Here is a 19,156-nt window from a genome sequence, read left to right as displayed (position 1 = left end):
TCAACTACCTTAGGAGGTTTCTTCCATTTTGACCTTGGGACTTCCAGCCCATACTCATGGCAGATGTTCCTGTACTCTATGACAGCTACCTGGTTATGGCGTTCCATGTACACTGTTCCTGCCTACATCTTACACCCTGCTGTTATGTGCTGTACTGTCTCAGGGGCATCCTTTCACAGTCTGGGGTCCTGCCTGGTGTGGTAGACCCCAGCCTCTATTGATCTTGTACTGAGTGCCTGTTCTTGTGCCGCCATGATTAGCGCTTCTGTGCTGTCCTTTAGTCCAGCCTTTTCCAGCCACTGGTAGGATTTCTTCAGCTACTTCTTCTATTTGTCTGTGGTACATGCCGTGCAGCGGCTTGTCCCTCCATTCATCTTCCTTGTCCTCACCCTCGGGCTTCTGCTGCCTGAGGTATTCACTAAGCCCTTCATCTTTGGGGTCCATGTTCCTGAAGTACTCTTGGATCTTTGTCGTTTCATCCAGGACAGTGGTCTTGACACTCACTAGCCCTCGGCCTCCGTCGCTACACTTGGTGGACAGTCTCAGGGTGCTGGATTTGGGGTGAAACCTTCCATGCATTGTGAGGAGCTTTCTTGTCTTGACGTCAGTGACCTCTATTTCCTCCTTTGGCCAGTTTATTATACCAGCGGGGTATCTGATGACTGGCAGGGCGTATGTGTTGATGGCTCAGATCTTGTTCTTCCCATTTAGCTGACTTTTCAGGACCTGCCTTACTCTCTGTATGTATTTGGCTGTGGCGGACGTCCTTGCTGCCTCCTCATGGTTTCCGTTAGCCTGCGGCACCCCAAGGTATTTGGAGCTGTCCTGAACAATGTGGCCTTCTGGTAGTTCAACCCCCTGGGTTCTGATCATCTTCCCTCTTTTTGATACCATGCGACCACACTTGTCCAGTCCGAACGACGTTCGTAGATCCTGGTAATGTGGATCACTGAGTCGATGTCTTGCTCATTTCTGGCATACAGCTTGATGTCATCCATGTAGAGGAGGTGACTGATGGTTGTTCCACTTCGGCACCGGTATCCAGCCAGTCTTTGAGATGAACTGGCTGAGGGGGTTCAGGCCTATGCAGAACAGCAGCGGGAATAGTGCATCACCTTGGTATATAGCTGCACTTGATGGTGACTTGTGCAATTGGCTATGAGTTGGCTTCTAAACTTGTTTTCCACATCCCCATTGAGTTCTTGATGAAGGCTATTAGTGTCCTGTTTATCTTGTACATTTCCAAGTATTCCAGTATCCATGTATGTGGCAGTGAGTCGTAGGCTTTCTTGTAGTCAATCCAGGCAGTTCACAGATTGGTCTGCTTGGTCTTGCAGTCTCGAATGACTGCTCTATCAACCAGTAGCTGGTGCTTGGCTCCCCTGGTATTACTACCCATTCTCTTCTGGGCCCTGTCCATGTATTCAGCCATGTGCGTACTCATCTTAGCCGCTATGATGCCTGACAGGAGCTTCCATGTTGTGCAGAGGCAGGTTAATGGCCGGTAGTTGGATTGGATTGTTTCCTTCTGGGGATCCTTCATGATCAGGACTGTCTGTCCTTGGGTTAACCATGCTGGGTGGGTCCCATCCATCAGCAGCTGGTTCATTTGTGCAGCCAGGCGTTCAAGGAATGCAGTTAGTTTCTTCAGCCAGTAGGTGTGGATCATGTCAGGGCCTGGTGCTGTCCAGCTCTTCATACCTGCCATTCTTTCTTGGATGTCTGCCGTTGTAATGGTTACTGGATCTTGTTCTGGGAGATTGCTGTGATCTTTTCTTAGATCCACTAGCCACTGAGCATTGGTGTTGTGGGATGCCTCTTTCTCCCATATGTTCTTCCAGTACTGTTCAGTCTCAGCCCTGGGTGGATCTGATCTTGTGTCATTACCCTGCCACTGAGAGTATACTTTGGATATTTCAGTGGAGAACATCCAGTTTATTCTCCTTCTGCTTCTCCCTTGTATCTCTTTAGGCGGGAAGCCAGAGCGCTAAATCTTTGTTTGGCCGTCTCCAGAGCCTCAGGTATTGACAGCTTGTTGTATTTCTTAGGTAGCCCCTTCTTTGCACCTTTCTGTAGCTCTGAGAGCTGACTAACCTCTCTTTGTTTTGCCTTGATCTTGGCCTCTAGCCTTCTCCTCCATGGGGGTTAAGGCTCTTTGTGGCTTGTGGTGTTCTCTAGGATCACTGTTGCTGTGGCCTACATCAGCTCATTGGACTCGGTTATGGCTTTAGTAGGGATAGTATGCAGTGCTACAGTGCTGCATTCACATCTTCTAGCAGACTTTCAGAGGGTACTTTGTCAATATTGGTAGTTGTACTTGGGACTCCAGCCACCAATCTCTGAGTATGGGGATGATGATGACATCTCCCTGCTGACCTGTCGTCCCGGCTCCCCCTTGCCGTAGCATATTTGTTGTACCTCATCAGTCTCTAGTTGTGATAGGAGCTTCCGTTTGTGGATGTTAGAACACTGAGCTAGGAGTTGTTTCTTTGTCAGTGTTGATGATGGGTTTCGAAGCATCCATATATCCCATAGTCTCTGCATATAACCCCTCTCACCGGGATTGCTTGTATAGTAGCATTGCATCAGATTTCTGCTCTAGTCCATGAATGTCTTTGTTCCAGTTGCCCATTTGTCATCAGGTTGCCCTGGTTCCCTAGCACCTGACGCGGACCTTGTTGACCCGGGCCGGTATGGCTCTTGTATTTGCGGTTTCACTCATGTCTGAGGTAGGCAAGTAGCATTAAGGACCTTTTCTAAGGGTCCACCTGGATACCCCCGCCCTGACCGGGAATCGAACCCACGATCACCTGTACCAAAGTCTGTGTCATATTTCAGACCACTGCTCTACTACATAGCTACATAACAGCATTCTTTGAGCTGGCAGAAATTCTAGCTGTGGGACACATTTGTAAGGTGGATACAGTACGTGTCACAGTCTCTACTCTTTCCATCACCCTGTAGCCATAATTATGAATATACTGTATATGAAATTTTGTCTTTTTTTTCCTCACTACTTTTCATTTACAGGACCTGCAGAGTGTTGTGCAGCAGCAGAGGGCAGACATGGACTCGGCTAGAGATGCCTTGAGTGCCCTGTGTAGGTCTCATCCCTCTCAGGAGCTGTCATGCCTCTCCTCTGACCTCACCTCCATTGCTAAGCGAACAGAGGCTGTTGCCCAGCGCTGTGCCAAGACCAGGGGCAACCTGCAGGATGGATTACAGCTCCACTTCAATGGTAGGAGATATGAATGTATGCTTTAGTTTGTATTTTGTGCATTAGATTTAGTCTGGATAGTTTCGGTTTGATGGTTTATTAAATTCTCTGCTGGAGGTCTTAATTGTTATTTACCTCCATCCAGGACAGGAATTTCCGCCGTACCCCCTCAGTTTGGCCTTATACTCATCAAGAAAGGATGTGCCCTTTGTGTAGATGATTTTTCTTCTCTGCCTCTTTCCCTTCTCTGCCTCCTGTCAATACGGTTTTTAGACAGCAGTGTCTTTTTGTTGAGATTCTGAATTCTTATTGAGCAACATGTGAAACGCTGCGCACATATTGGGTTCGATTTCAAGCCTTGTATGAACTGCTGAAAAACCAGGCTGTTTATTATAATAGTTTGACACAAATCTAGTACCGGGCAACTAGAAGATGTAATCAAACTCACCCTGATCCTGTCAATGCCGCAAAACTGTGACTTAGTGAACTTCTGAGGTTGACTGAGTTGGTCGATTTATCAGTAAAGTGCATGAACTACACTGCAGACTGGAGTCTTTGTTAACAGTGACAAACAGATTTGCATTATATACACTTTTCTCTATGAAATGTCCATGATGAACTGGTTGTAAGTCATAACTCTCTCTCGTCCAGGTGCTGGCTCTCCCTCTTCATCTGTTTGCCGTTCTCATGAATTAGTGCCTGTTGACTTTGTAGTTGCTGTGGCTGCTTTGACATGACGTATGCTGGTGTTCAAGTTTGCTGACTGCTGCAATGTAAAACATTTTCAAATTGTTTATAGACATTAGATGTAAGTTTCTGGTCAATCAAATTAATACAAAAAGGAAAACATGAACATTGCACACCATTTAGCGCCATATAGACTTCTGCCACCACCCCCAACTGTGACTGACTTCCAGCATCCCCGATGAATGGTTATTTTGTTAATTGACAAGCATTAACAAATTAGAAAAAAAATATTTATTTCTTAACCCTTAAGATAAATTCATAATTCACATGGACTTAAAATCATTGTTTTATTTGATGGCCTTGCTGCCCCTGCATTTGGCCTTTGTTCCCTCAAAAAACTGACAACACCAAAGGCCAAGTGGCCTTGCCCCTAAAATGATGAAATTCCAGGCCTCCCTCCACCAGATACATTAACTGATTTATGTAACTGCACTCAGGTAGTCACTACAACTTATTCCCTTATAAGGAGAAATAAACATTTTAAAAGCACTTAAAATCTCAGGAGTACCCTATCAAACAGTGCAAAACTACATGATGCAGTGTCATTTGTTCATGTTAGTGGTGCAACAGATTTAGTGTTGATTATCCTACATTTTTCCCCAGAGCACACTTAATCCGCCCACTACAACCCACACTCCACTGACACACACTGTCTGGTACACCGGTGTGCTCTCATTGCTCAGACACACACCTGTGCCTCGGAGAGTAATGTTGCTCTCGTCACATCTGCTCTCGAGGGAGTCATTTTGTGCTTGTTGGCAAGGCAACCCAGCGCTGCACAGCATGGACACGCCCACACCTCCCATCTGCCTCAACACATCGCAGCTTCACGCTCTCCTCCTTCGGGTTCCTCCACTCTTAAATCTTCTTTGCCTTTTCTCGACTTGTCATCATATATTTTGTTTGCTTTTAGTTCACCTGTTCTTTCTGTTCCTCCAAGCAGAGCTCGTCCAAGACTTCCACTCCTGGCTTGCAGATCTGAAGTTGCAGCTGACAGAATGTTCTAATCAATCTGGAGATGCTGCCATCATTAGAACCAAGTTCGAAAGGCTAAAGGTACTATTACATGTCATAAAATATATGTTATTTTGTGCTGCATTTCTCATTGTGCAGTTGTTAGGGCATTGTGGTAAACTGAAAGCATATTCAGATTTTTCAGTTTTCACTTGTAGATACTAGATGCTATCAAACTCGGACATACCAAAATTATTTTATATTGGATTAATGAAGGTAAGACATTAAAGCAAGTAATAATTATATCAGAGTAAATATTTAAGTTAATATTTAGCAATTATTTCAGAACTTCCACATAATTTACCATATTATCTTCTAGAAAAGAATCATCATGAAATACTGTACAAGTCTAGATCTGACGTTTTTGCTCTTTATTTCTTTAAATTAGCAGGTAAATATCAGTTTTTATTAACATCATGTTCCTCCTCCCCCATCCACAGGTGTCAGTAGAGCGGACATCAGAGGGTGAGGAGCGTCTCTCTCAGGTTTGTGAGGAAGCCGAGAGGCTCCAGCTTCACCTGCCTAAAGCTGGAGCAGCACAGGTCCAAGAACATCTCTTCTCCTGTCAGAGAGAGTGGAGGAACTACCTGGACAGCTGCTCTCAGAGCCGACGAGACATGGAAGAGCTTATAGACCTTCTGCAAAAGTAAGTATTCATTCATGTTCTCTTACATATTGTTGTGCAAAGGAATTTTAATTAAATGCAAATATGCCTCTCCTCTCCTCCCCATTCCCTCTCCTCCTCAGTTTTAATGGCTGTGTAAAGGGTATAAGAGACTGGCTGAAGCAGATAGATCTCAGCCTCAAGAGTGAGCCTGTTCTTGGGGCAGAGAACCAGCAAGGAGCTGCAGACACCGCAGAGGAGCTGAAGAAGATGGAAAACCTCCATAAGGAGCTGCTTGCAAGAAGGTATGTGGGTGTGTGAGGCCATATGTTATAGATGGCACAGCATGGGCTGTTAAATATTCTGAACAATAACATACCTTTGTCTCTTACAAGGGACTCCATCGAGCATCTCTGTCAGGAGGCCCAGTCACTGTCTGAAGCAGGCCGGGGGTCAGGAGGAGAGGTCAAAGTGACAGGCCAGCTCCAGATGGAGCACCAGGCCCTGCTGAAGGCAGCCAGGGAGCGGCTGCGAAGCTGCCAAGAAAGCCAGGCCTTTGGAGAGACCCTCCAAGGGGTCTGGGTCTGGCTGGAAGAGATCCAGGAGAGACTGGGTACAGTAGACAGCACTATGGGGACCAAAGAGCAGTTAGAGCAGAGGCTGGAGACTGTGCAGGTGAGAGATGTTTTTTGTCTAGTAAACTATAAACATCTATAATGCATGAAATATTATATACAATGAAATGCAATCCTTTATTGTTGTTGAAAGCTCAAAGCTTTAAGAATTCACACATTTAAATTGTTCTTTATTTAATCAAGATACTCCAATAGAGCTTTTTTGGTCAGACAGTTATTGTTATTAGTACTACTATTATACAGTATGCACTACTGTACATACTGTATAATCCCTCCAATAATGACATTTTGCTCCACTGTACATACTGTATAGTTATTCATGCTGTAATACCATAGTCATAGTCATAGCCTGTTAATAGCCTACAGGTAACTGTAGCTACAGACATTCATGTAGACACATATTTATATTTATATATTATTCATACCTTGCACTTTGTATATTACTGTATCATATATTCTTTAATTATTGCTTAAGCACTTCTTGATGCAATCTGCCTTTCATTGCTTTGTACCTATTGACATGTGCAATGACAATAAAATTGAATCTAATCTAATCTTATCTGATCTACAGTCTACGGTTCTTCAAGTGAACACAAGAGGGGGCTGTCTGCTTGAGAAAGTATTAATCCAAAATTCTGATGTCTAAATCCAGTTCACTCTGACCCTGCTTTGTTTGTACAGGACATCCTGCTTTTGAAGGGGGAAGGGGAGGTCAAGCTAAATATGGCGATGGGTAAGGGCGAGTTGGCCCTGCGCAGCTATGGAGCCGCCGGACAGGAAGTGGTCCGCTCTCAGCTGCAAGAAGTGGAGGATGCGTGGGCCACTCTGCTTGTGACTGCCATGAGCTGCCACAGGTAGACTGCTCACCTTGTTCCTTCACCTAGATTATAATCCAACAGTTTAGTCCCCATATGTGCAGTTAAAGCTATTTATACAGCATTATTCCTGCCTTTAACCTTATATTCTGTCATCATTTTATGGTAGAATTGCACAGAAACTGGACAAACTGCACTGAACAAAAAACCAATCAACCATTCTTGATTCTTGCTTTTTTATGTGACATTAAAACATTTACCCCTGGACACATTCTAGAGACCATTTACATGTGTGCCAGAAAATCCTCTCTCTTGGGAACGGGTTATTTTCATTATGATAGATTGATGTCTCAATGCCATTAATTACCATTAGGTTAAATACATAATTAGAAGTATTTGTCTCATTTTGTAACTCTGATTGATGTATTTGATTTAGTGTGTTGTTTTCTGTGTGTGTGTGTGTGTGTGTGTGTGTGTGTGTGTGCGCGCGCGTGCATGACAGCATGCACATGCACCCGTTTGGGTGTGTATGTTTAATTGAGCAATTATGGCCCCTCCTAGAAAAAAATGATCTCATTAGGGACTAAATGGTGGATGGCAAACAGTGGGTCACACATGGGGTATGTTTGTGTTTTAAAGGAAAGGGATAACAGGAGGCAAGGGGTAGCAGGTGAAACAGAGGTCTGTGTGAGTGTGCAGATATTGGCGTTATTTGTACATGCAGTGGTAACAGATGGCAAGGAAAATTGTGGGTGTGTATATTTGTGCCCATGTGTCTTTGAACCACCCAATAAAAGGGGATCAATGCACTAAAAGCCAATATTACAGACCATTTAAATTCTTGGCCATATAATAGGTATGAAACATACAGCATACTCTACCTGTGTATGAAAGTAGAAATGTACACAGTATGTTTTGTCTTGAGCATTATATGTAAAGATTTTATGTACCACAATTATCAGAGTTTATAGGAACCAGATAACATATATTTGTCAGTTGTTAGTATCCTTGGGTAGCTCTAAAAAAGGGAAACACTATTATTACTTTTTACTTACACTTCAGACATTTTTATACATAGATGATATCACTGAAATAAATATGCCTGTTAGACAAGGATTCAACATCCACTTAATTGTGTTGTGTTGTTATAATTTTAATTAGATGATTTGTACATTTTAGCAGATTTTAAAGCCCCTGCAAACATATTGGATATATTTAGTCAGATTTTTTTCAGTTTATTAAAATTGTATAATTCTTAAATGTGCCAGTCAAAGACTAACACAGAGATCTGTTCCTCCCTCTAGTCGATTGGAGTGGACCGTGTCACAGTGGGGAGGATACCTGGAGAGTGCTACCCAGGTGCGGTGCTGGATGGAGGCTGTAGAGCGGGAGGTCTGTGCCCCTCTCACCCCTCAGCCAGGGCCCAGGGAAAAAGCCTCCCAGCTAGAGAGACTTCGAGCCCTGCTGGCTGACCTGGAAGACCACCAGGTGGCACTGTCCAGCCTTGAAGAAAAAGCCAGAGAACTGTTCAAGAAGACTGGTGATGCAAGCTTTAACCATGGTGCCCGCACCCAGCTGCAGGCACAGTTTGATGACCTCACAGCCCTAGTGGAGGTATGATGTTACTTTATCTTTCTGTATATTTAGTAACATACCTTTATAGTAATATGACGAACTACTGAATAAGTACATTTATTTTAGAGTCACTGTTGACTGTTTGTGTCTTTAGGAGAGAGTACGTCTTGCGCAGGCTGTGGTGTTGGAACACCAAGAATACCTGGAGGCTGTTAGGGAGCTCACTGATTGGCTGATGACTGCTGGAGAGGAGTTACAGCATTGGTCTGATACATCAGGAGACTCTGCCTCCATCAAAAAGAAACTGTCAGAAGTGAGGGTAAGGCAGGGTGTCAACATACAAAAAAATCCTCTTGTTGATGCCGGCTGACACTCCTTTTGTTCTCTTTGTATACACTGTTGTCACTTTTTTCAAGATTTGACAATTTAACAATTCCCGAAGAAAGTCCTTATCAGTTCCTGATCCATACATTGACAGATAATAGTGTACCACATCTGACAGGTGACAAGCCTATTGTGCTGAAGAGTGGGCATAGGTGTGCCGTAATTTTATGACTTTGACATCATTGTCAAAGCAAACTATTTTACATTTATTTGAACTTAATCTATTTAAAATCAGATGTGCCATTTGAGATACATCATAATGTACATTTAGCAGCTTTGCTGGAGTGTTTGATGATTTCACGTAATATTTATCAGCAGATAAATAGTTTGCCCAGTTGTCATGGCATTGTAGATTTTTTTGTGAGCACTGAGGTTTTGTTGAAGTTTATTATTATATTTTGATTCATTCTACATTGGACCATATTACTTTTGTTTTATGTTGTTGTGTGATGTTATTAACATTTTTATATAGTTTTACCTCTATGTACATCAGTATTACACTCTGTAAGAGTATTTCAGAATAATAATTCAACCTAGTGTCGCTGAAAGATGGTTGAGTATATTTTTTATTTTGAATGTAACAGTAAGCAATGTTTTATTGTATTAACACCACGTGTAAGTCTTAGCCTCAAGGATGTGTTGTGTGTTTGTGAAACTAAACCCAGTTTAAAGGTGTAATATGTATTATCTGTTGCTAGGGAAACTGATTGCTGAATTATCTGAACCTATCTAATCTTAATGGACTCCTGCTATGAAGGAGGGCAAACTATGTAGGGAATCAGAATTGGTTCTCAGTTTGTTCCAATATCACAGCCAAATATCTCTATGTCTCCTGGCACATTTTACTGCTAATAAGTAAAATAAGGGAAAAGAGAGGAGCAGGGAAATGAATGTCTAAGTTTTTCCCTGTTCAATAATTCTGCAATTACAGATGAGAGAAAATATGTGAGGAGATATTGATTTGCATTTAAATTTCACACATGGGTCCTAATTATCACATTATAAATGTGTGTTTGTACAGCCATGGTGTGAAGCACTTCAGTAGGAGGGGAAATATAATTTGTTGTATACACAAGCTAGTTGCACCATTTTCATTTCCCATTCATGGTCTCAAGGTTAATGTTCATATCCTTCTACTTGCACATACTAAAATGATCAGATGCCTTTTTTTTTCTTCTTTTTAATTTCTCTATCAGCTCACTGCTATCGCATCACACTCAAGTGTTTCCTTTTCACACTCTGGAAAGTGCTACCTTTCTACACAGAATGAGAGGTGGAGGCGGAGAGGGAGGATGAAATTAGTAATAGTGAGAGAATACTGAGATAGCAAATGAAAATACAGGACATCAGAACTAATGGTGCAAGAGATAGAAAACAGAAATTGAATGAGCAAGAGACGTATGAAATCTGTGTAGGCAGCTTTAAATAGAATCGACTGCACATCCGGAGGTTGCAGTTTCCGTAGCCACAGTTTCCGTAGCAACTTTGTCTCCTGACCATCTTACCTATCTCTCCAGGAGCGTGTGGAGTGTCGGCTACTGGAGGGCCGAGAGCGCCTCAGCCGTGTGCGTCGGAGCGCAGCGTGCACGGCGGAGCACACAGCAGCGGGTGGCTGCGAGGCCATGGACCGACAGCTGGGGGCGCTGTCCCAGGCTCTCGAGCAGTGGGAGGGGGCCGCCCTGAGGGCCAGGGACGGGCTGGAGGGGGCCCTGGCTGCTGCTACAGCCGCAGAGGAGGAATATGACCGCCTGACCGCCAGGCTGGAGGACGAATTGAAAGAGCTGGATGGACGGCTCAGAGGGTGGAGCCAGGAGTTGATTAAAGCTGAGGGGCGGAGCAACGGCGAAGAAGCAGTGGAGGGATGGCAGCTGGCTAAGGTATAGTAGCATGAGATTTTAAATAAATGGCAGCATAATGTCTAAATTATTCACTGTTCATCTGCTCACAATAGTTTATTTAAAAAATGATAAATAATAAAAACTCTTCTATTCAGCTGGGATTTGGGTTGGCGAACTATGATGTCTAAAAAGCTGACCGTGGCAACTGTTCAGCACTGTACCATGTTAATTTTAGAGAAGGTGATTAGCATTGTTTGATGGAAAGTACCCACAGGCACACAAACACAATGTGCATACATCCTCTGCATTCAGCTATGCTTTCTCTGTCAGTAATTATCCATTCTATTTGTAAATCCCAAAAACAGATTAGTTTGTAAATCAGCTTTGCTGGGATGGCGAAGGAGTGACAGCTACAATCCCATCAGTTTCCCCTTGTTTTCTCCTCATTCTGTCTTCCCCTTCTGTCCCCTCTACCCCTCCCCCTTTTGTTTTGCCATTATTTTCCACTATCTCTTGCTCCCAAGCATTCCCCCTTTCCATTCCTTCCCCTCTTTGTACTCTTGTTTGAACTGAAGTGTACAATAATGTCTTTCTTGACTGCAGGGGTTGTTTCTTAGGTGCTCTTGCTCCTCACCTCCCCTGCTGCTCTGTTTCTAACCTTCACAAGATGTTTACAGTGTGACAGTTTCTCTGTATTATCATAGCCATGCCAGCATGTACACTCCCAAACTCCTCCCTGGGCTTCTTCGGCCATGCCCTCCTCTGGTTTTCCTCAATTTGGGGCTGTCAAAGAACAGAGGAGGAGTCTTCCCCCTCCTCTGCTTCTCTCTCTCCTCCTCCAGCTTGTTTCCTGCATTTAGCCTTGTTTTCGATACGCGCTCATTTGTGTGCGTTTGAACCGATCCTGCATCTGTGAGGGCTGACAGCTGAATTCCACCGGGAGAGAGCGTGAGAGAGTGAGAGGGAGGAAAAATGTGTAAGAGGGAACGAGTGCAAGGAGTGGGAGGAGGAGAGAGCAGGGAAGAGAAAGTAGTAGAATGATAGGAGGAGGGAAGGAGAAGAGGGAGAAGAGAGCAACGGTTCCACGAGAACAGAGGGGGAGGGAGGGTTTATTGGTAATACGTCAGAAAGACAGTGAGCAAGTGAGAGTCAGAGAGAGAGCTTGTACATATTTCATGGGACAGGATTTCATGACTGTGTGAGTCCAGAATGTGAGGCACGTTACAGAGAGCGGGAGAACGTTATCCACAGCTCCTTCCTGCCACACTCCGAGAAGAACAGAAATGCTATTGTACAAGCAGCACTGTGAGTATGTGTTGAAGCGCACGCGCGCGCGCGTGTGTGTGTGTGAGAATGTGCGAAAAGGACCAAGCCAGGGTGTGAATAAGAATGCAAGTGCACTTATTGAAGGGTGTCATACAGATCCGTTAGGTGCTTGCCTTTCCTTAGCACACACACTGATCCAGCTGGTGTCTGTTTTGTGTTGTTAAGGATATACTGGAGGGCTTGCAGAGCGCAGAGCCGATGGCAGAGAAGTTGAAGGGCCAGCTGAACGACCTGGTACATTACTCCAGAGACCTGGGCTCACAATCAGACCGGGTCACCGCTCTTATCAAACAGCACAACAGGTGAGTGTATTTCTGCTTTAGTAAACAGTGTGTGGTGGATAATACCTCTGTGTGTTTTCATCATGTGGATTTGGCACAAAGCTGAGATTTATTGGCTAAGGCTAACCTAATATTGTAATTTATGGACTTTCAGCAGATGTATATCAGGATGAAATGATTTTAGCATGTTATTGTTCTATACATTTCTGTTCAATTGACTTAATCAGATCAAGTTTTAATTTAAAAACCAACAAATTAGTTAAGAACTTTTTTACATATAAAATAATTTGGTCTCATGCAAGCAACAACCGCGGAACATAGCTGCTTCGCACAATGGCATAATGTCTTTGAACATTGCTCAGATTATTTATAGGATTTTGCATATGTTTGCTGTTCTGTAATATCTGACTCCAAATATGTCTTTAATAAAACTGTGATAAAGATTTTAACCCTATTGCTGAGCCATGTTGTAAGCCCCATAGGGAATGTGTCCTGCACATAATAAGACCATGCATACCACACTCATTCATTCCATAACACAGCAAATTAATCCAAGAACCACAGTAAAAAAAGGGCAACATTCTCTCCCAGAAATACCTTTCGCATGTCTGAGTGGGCAGGATTAGTGCTCAGTTTTACAAGCCTATTTGTGTTAGAGAAGTGTGTTTGTGTATGTATGTGGCCATCTCACACACCTTGAGTCCTGACGTGTGTCAGCCAGACGAAGGTGAAAGATGACAGAGAGCACCAGAGCCACAAATTGCTATGCGACATTTAGCTACCATCTCTTTACCTCCACTTGTTCACTTTGTTTGTTTTGGTGTGTGTCCTTCTCGGGTTTAATTATAAGCAAGGCTGAGTGTGATTTGAGGGAAATCGGATACGTGTGGATGGTCTTTTTTCCATGCTGATACATTGCATGCCTTCGTCTGTTTACTGAGTTCTAATTGCCTGCTTTTTTGCCCACAAGTGAGCGTGTGTTCATTTAGCGCTTTGTGAACACACCATGCAGTGCCTTTTCAGAAGAACAGCCGAACGTACAAAAGAACATGCATGCTTCCAGCCATACATATTCAACACATGCACACACAAGTATGAGCTTCTACAGTAAAACAAATTATCTACTTAATTTCTATGTAATATTAACTTGGAGATAGAGCAGGGTAGTGTGATGAAGCACTGTGACATTTATTGGCAGACAACCTGAGTGACGTCAGCTTGTTGGAGATGCTTTGGCGGGTAATTGGCTTTGGCTGCTGATTGGCAAAAACAGCGACCTTCCTCATTCACTTGGCTTTTTATTCTGTAATAGACTTGGCCTGTGTGCTCTTTGCACCTGTCCTGCATTAAGTACTGCGGAAAGAAAAGCAAAGAGAGAGACAGAGTAAAAAAAAAAAAAATTAAAAACAGAGTCAGAGGAGAGGAGGTAGAGGAGGAAAAGGCAGTAACTCCACCGTCTTGTTCATAGCACATGCCAGATTTTGTCTGTCACAGCAGAAAAAAGTGCTTCTTCCACACTCATGCTATCCCCACTGTGCTACCCTTTCATGCCCTCGAATCGCATCATTAAAACTCAAGGGTATTTGTGTGTGTGTGTGTGCGTTTAAGTGTGCGTCTGTACAAGGTTGTGTGTGATTTTTGCCTTGTTTTTTCATGCCTTCCTTTGCACAGCAACTCTTGCTTAAACAGCTGTGCACCTTGTTTCCCTGCTGTCATTCACTTCATCCACTCTTCCCTCCTTCATTTAACCTTCACCCACTAACCAATATGTATGAAACCCTATGACTCTTTTTTAATCTTAACCTGAAATCACCTTTCTACATTAAGATTTTGCATGCTATTAACTGTAAATATTGTTTATGAAAGTAGGGTTTCCTTTTCACCAAAAGAAAGTCATTTTACTGTGTAACTTACCCAAACATCACATGGGCCAGTATCCCTAAAAATAACATCCATACTGTAGAATTCATTCAGTGTCACTGTCAATGTGGGGAGTAGTGTGTCCTATACAGTATGTTGCAAGGCAAAACAAAAAGAGTGTGGTGGTCGAGGTGGTGTACAGAAGACATGTGTGCCCCATCACAGACCTGCAATTAATGTTCGCCACTGTTACCACAATCTTGCCTTAACCTAACAATACTGTAGTAGGAGTAGTAGTAATTTATTTTGACCATTATTAACAATTTCCAAAATGTATGCAAATAGAAGTAAACAAATAAAAATAAGACATTAAATTGCTTTAGATTATTATAACTACCCTTTCTACATATTCTAATAGGCAACCCTGTCACTACTAGGTGCAAGCTATACAAAAACAAAGCGAGACAAACTAGCATGGAAGTCAAATACATACACATCATACACAATAATAATAATAACAATAATAATAACAATAATAATAACAATAATAAACATAGACAACCTCATCTTCTATTTTTTTCCCCACCATATTTTAAATCTTTTTGTTTTTGCAAAAGTGAACTACACCTTTTTATTTCCTTCCACAACTATTGCACAAGAAATTTTTATTTTTATCATTTCCCTTGTTTCCTGTCTCTCTCTTATTTCAAACAACCTCTAAATACAGTTAGAAAGTATTGTTATTGTGTGCTTTGTACATCTGTGCAGTTTTAAGATCATCTAGATAACAACAAGATTTTAAAGCATGTAAGTTACTAAATAGTGGGTTGGTTGGTTCATAGTAATACGATAGATTTACAATTCTTACTGCTCTCTTCTGTAGCATGAAAATTGGATTAGTATTGGTGTTTCTATAAACCTCCACACAGTAGGTAATATATGGGTCCAGCTATAAATTCTGAAGTAAATATGAGCAATAGAAATAAAGTGCAACACACTAAAATGTCAAAGTATCCCTTTAATATATCATTGCCCCTAAATGTAACCTCTCCCTTACATACTGTGTCTGCCACATCCTTTCCATCTCACCCCTTTTCTTACAGCATCAATCTGTCATCCCTCGTTGCCTCCATCTTGTCACCCCTGTGAACTCTTGCCCCACTCATATGTTGCCTCTCAACCCCCTCCTACGCTGTACCCCTTACCACCATCCCCCACTCTCCCTCTTTGCCCCAACGCTCATTGCTTCCACTTCACCCACTTTTCCATTGCTCCACCTGCCTGTTTCTCACTCCTGCTCATCTCCCAGACTTTCCTTTCTCCTCCTCCTCCATAATGTGAGGACAGTATGTACAGCAGCTGAGCATCTACACATGTATCCTCCTTGTTTTGATGAGCACATGGGCAGTAGACAGCAAACACTTCCTCTGGTTGTAGCCTTTCTTTCTTCCTTTGTTCATTTCTCAAAGTGGATTGCAACCTGTGAACATGTTAGATCAATCCTTAACATTTCTCTTATCCCCCCAGCCTCAGTCTTCGTGCATCCAGGGAGTGTCAAAATAAGGAGCGCTTGTTGGAGCAGAGGTTCCGTGCAGCCCTGAGAGACTTTCAGCAGTGGTTGGTCAACGCCAAAATCAGCACCGCCAAATGCTTTGATGTGCCACAGAGTGTCGCCGAGGCCTCCACCGCTCTGCAGAGGATCCAAGTAAGATATCACTTTTTCTCAGCTGTTTAAAGTGGACATCTGTTAAATTATTATTATGTTATGAAAACAGTGGTGATATAAAATTGTGGTCATGTGCAGTCCTTTATGGTGTTTTTGCACTGCACACTGCAGAAATCACACATTTTCAGCTTATTGTTCAGCTATGAGTGCTCTTACCCAGTTTGGATTATGTTTATTTCTGCTGGAAAAATAAAGTACATCACCTCCTGTGAACCAGAGACGTTTCCCAGGACAGACCTACCAGACACAGAACAGCAAATATAAAAAAGATTGAATCACATTTTGTTATATTATTCAGGGATAGAAAAGTGTTATTTATTTGAATGTCACTGAATATTGTTTTAATCCAGCCTTTTGAGAAGGGCCTTCATTTTTAATAACTTGCTTGGTTGCAGGATACATAAAAAACTCATTTATGCTCTAATGTCTGAAGACTTTGACAGAAAATGCCAATATAGTCTCACAATATTGGCCATTAACTAGCTCCCCTGAAGCAGTAATGATTTCAGAGCAAGTAGCTGTTGATAGTGGAGTTAGGAGAGTGTAATTTATTCACTTAAACCAGACCAGAGTTATTCAGCCTGAGGGAAGGAAATCAATAATCATCTTGTCATAAAAGTGTTTTTGTGTTCTTCCACCTTTGGGCTGCTAAATTAAATCCTCATAAATTGGGTACACTCTAAATCCACAGTTGCTAATTACAAACTAGTGCTAGCTTTTGATTTCTTTGCATGGATTTAGCAGGCTAAACAAAGCTTGCTACCACAAAGGAAATTGCTTAAAGTGAAATGATGTAATAGTTGAAAATCAATCCACTTTTTCAAGGGGATGTCTGTATTAACATGCCCACTGTCGGGTGTCCTCTGGTGGGCTAGTTGGAGTGGCGCAACCTGCCGTAGGCTGGAAAAGCCCAAACTGGGCACATAGCCAAGAGGGATGAGAGAAAGCTCCACAGCAGGGTCTCTTTGCCTTTCTTTTCAAAATATCTGTGTTTCTCTCTTTCTGAGAAGACTCTGTGTCTTTCTCCAAGAAGCTGGCAGGTGTAACAGTCTGGCATCCTTTTTAGAGCACCACAGGGCCCTGGCCAAGAGTCGGTTGCTTGTTGGTTAAGGTAGATGTCCCCACATCCCTGCACCAGACAGTTAATTACCTCTCAGACACCTGACCCTGTCCACCACTACAATACCACCAAGGAATTAACATTATTGCTTTGAGCTGAGCTTAAATAGTAAGATGATAATTCTGCAGTAAGAATGCGCAGAAGCTGATTTTACTCTAACATTTGATGTTTTTATTAAGTGCAGGTAGGACACGTGAAGAGGCAGTTCAGAATGGGTTCTTTGAAGAGATCATTTCCAAAAGCATGTGAAAGAAGAGAAGTGCTGTGCCAGAGTTTTTGTATGCTCCTTCAGAAGTTTCAAGTTTAGCTTTGAGGATGAGAGGGATTGTCATAGAGTATATGGCGGTGGAGGAGAGAGAGGAATATAGAGGCGGTCATGTTTTATTTATTATTGACTTGGTGAGGAATGTGGAACAATGTTTCCACATGGCTGACCTCCAGGAGGGCCAGCGTGGGAGGGGCAGGGGCATCCATTGCAGGGGGAGAATGGTAGCAAGTGTGAAAAAGACATTAAATGAACAGGGAGGAGAGAGAGAAAATAAAGAGACAGAGATGGAGAGTGTCAGAGAAAGACACAGACTTTCAATGCTTGTGTATTGTTGTACTGTACAAATGTGTGTGTGTGTGTGTGTGTGTGTGTGTGAGGAGGCTGAATCTGTAGTGTGTGTAAGTGATGTGCTGACTGCACAGATGGTGGAGTGGTCCCTGCTGCGCCACTGTCATCGACTCAGCTCTGAGGGAGGGGGTGTGTGTGTGTGTGTGTCTGTGTATACATTTTCTGCGGGTGGGTACGGAGTAGCTATGTAAAAACCCAACGCGTTTCAGGCTCACTGACTTTCCTTATCTGTGATTGCCTCCCTGGGTCAGGCGCCTCCTTCTGCCCAGGCATATGGAATTAGTAATGACTTGGTCTAATTACTGCTTTTGACAGTGAAAAGTGAGATTCTGGGAAACCAAAAAAGAGAGAGAGAGTCACCACATTGATTTCACTTAGCCATTAGCCATTGCAGAAGCCAGAAGTGGAAGACAAAAAGAAGTTGAAGATTGTCATTCAGTCCATTTCTTTTTTTCCTCCTGTCACTTTCACACCACCCTCCCTTTGTGTTTGTGTTAAATAGTCACAGATCCTTTGTCTTTGTCTGTGTATCCCCAAAGGAGTTTTTGAGTGACAGGGAGCATGGCCAAGCCAGGCTGAGTACAGTGGGAGCCAGTGGGGAGCTGCTGATGGCTGTGGTGTCCAAAGACAGAGTGGAGGGAATCAAGGCCAAGGTGGCAAACGCCAGAGAAGACTGGAAGAGTCTGATGAATAACCTGCAGATGAGGCAGGATGCACTCAAGGTTGGTTAATGTTTACTTTTGTTTAAATGCTGCTTTCTTGGCTAAGGTGTCCCCTGAAAAAGAAAATCTGGATCTTAGAGGGACTATATTGCTAGATAAAGGTTTACTGGCAGTATGGATGTTTAAATTATTCAGACATAGTATTTGTACACAGCATGTGTCTGTTTTCCTGTTGTCTATCTGTTTAGTAACAGTTTATATACAGATAATAAACTAAAGACAGAATTGGTTTTGATTTATTTATTGTAAGTATAAAGTACTGCAGAGAGTATACATATAGATATATCAATATGGATTTATTATGCATTTTAAATCTGACGAGTATATTGAATAAATAATTCCATTTTATCTTTATCTAACAAAGTGAGTTGTGTCAGTTTGTGCAGAATCAGTTTATTTAATTTCTCTAGTTGTATTTGACAAGTTAAGTGTCACATTTCCAGAACCTGCAGTCCCAGATGACGGAGTTTGAGTCCAATGCTGAGCCTCTGCAGGACTGGCTGAACAGCACAGAGGTCAGAGTTCAGGAGAGCAGTGCTCGGCTACACGACCTTCCAGCCAAGAAACAGGAGCTCAGCAAACTACAGGTACTGTGGAGCCCAAAGTCATGCTCCTTATACAGTGACACCTGACTCTGTCTGGGGGTTTTCAACAAGCAGACTTCTGATTACTCACA

General features: G+C 42.8%; 2 protein-coding genes across 3 annotated transcripts in view; one reads left to right on the top strand and one right to left on the bottom strand.

Annotated features, from left to right (window-relative positions):
* The window catches only part of mthfd1l (methylenetetrahydrofolate dehydrogenase (NADP+ dependent) 1 like), a 200,997-nt gene that overhangs the window by 9,215 nt on the left and 172,626 nt on the right, over positions 1-19,156 (bottom strand). The window lies entirely within an intron of this gene.
* Positions 1-19,156, top strand: part of syne1a (spectrin repeat containing, nuclear envelope 1a) — a 166,855-nt gene that overhangs the window by 70,520 nt on the left and 77,179 nt on the right. The window contains exons 46-58 of the mRNA XM_046061634.1: positions 3,031-3,238; positions 4,908-5,020; positions 5,419-5,624; positions 5,726-5,887; positions 5,978-6,257; positions 6,899-7,071; positions 8,337-8,646; positions 8,762-8,926; positions 10,509-10,868; positions 12,321-12,457; positions 15,824-16,001; positions 18,298-18,480; positions 18,924-19,067. Coding sequence (XP_045917590.1) covers positions 3,031-3,238; positions 4,908-5,020; positions 5,419-5,624; positions 5,726-5,887; positions 5,978-6,257; positions 6,899-7,071; positions 8,337-8,646; positions 8,762-8,926; positions 10,509-10,868; positions 12,321-12,457; positions 15,824-16,001; positions 18,298-18,480; positions 18,924-19,067 — 2,619 coding nt within the window. The remainder of the gene's footprint in view (positions 1-3,030; positions 3,239-4,907; positions 5,021-5,418; positions 5,625-5,725; positions 5,888-5,977; positions 6,258-6,898; positions 7,072-8,336; positions 8,647-8,761; positions 8,927-10,508; positions 10,869-12,320; positions 12,458-15,823; positions 16,002-18,297; positions 18,481-18,923; positions 19,068-19,156) is intronic.

This window comes from Micropterus dolomieu, linkage group LG10 (genome assembly GCF_021292245.1).
Source record: "Micropterus dolomieu isolate WLL.071019.BEF.003 ecotype Adirondacks linkage group LG10, ASM2129224v1, whole genome shotgun sequence".
Taxonomy (NCBI): Eukaryota; Metazoa; Chordata; class Actinopteri; order Centrarchiformes; family Centrarchidae; genus Micropterus; species Micropterus dolomieu.
This window is presented reverse-complemented; position numbering and strand designations above follow the sequence as displayed.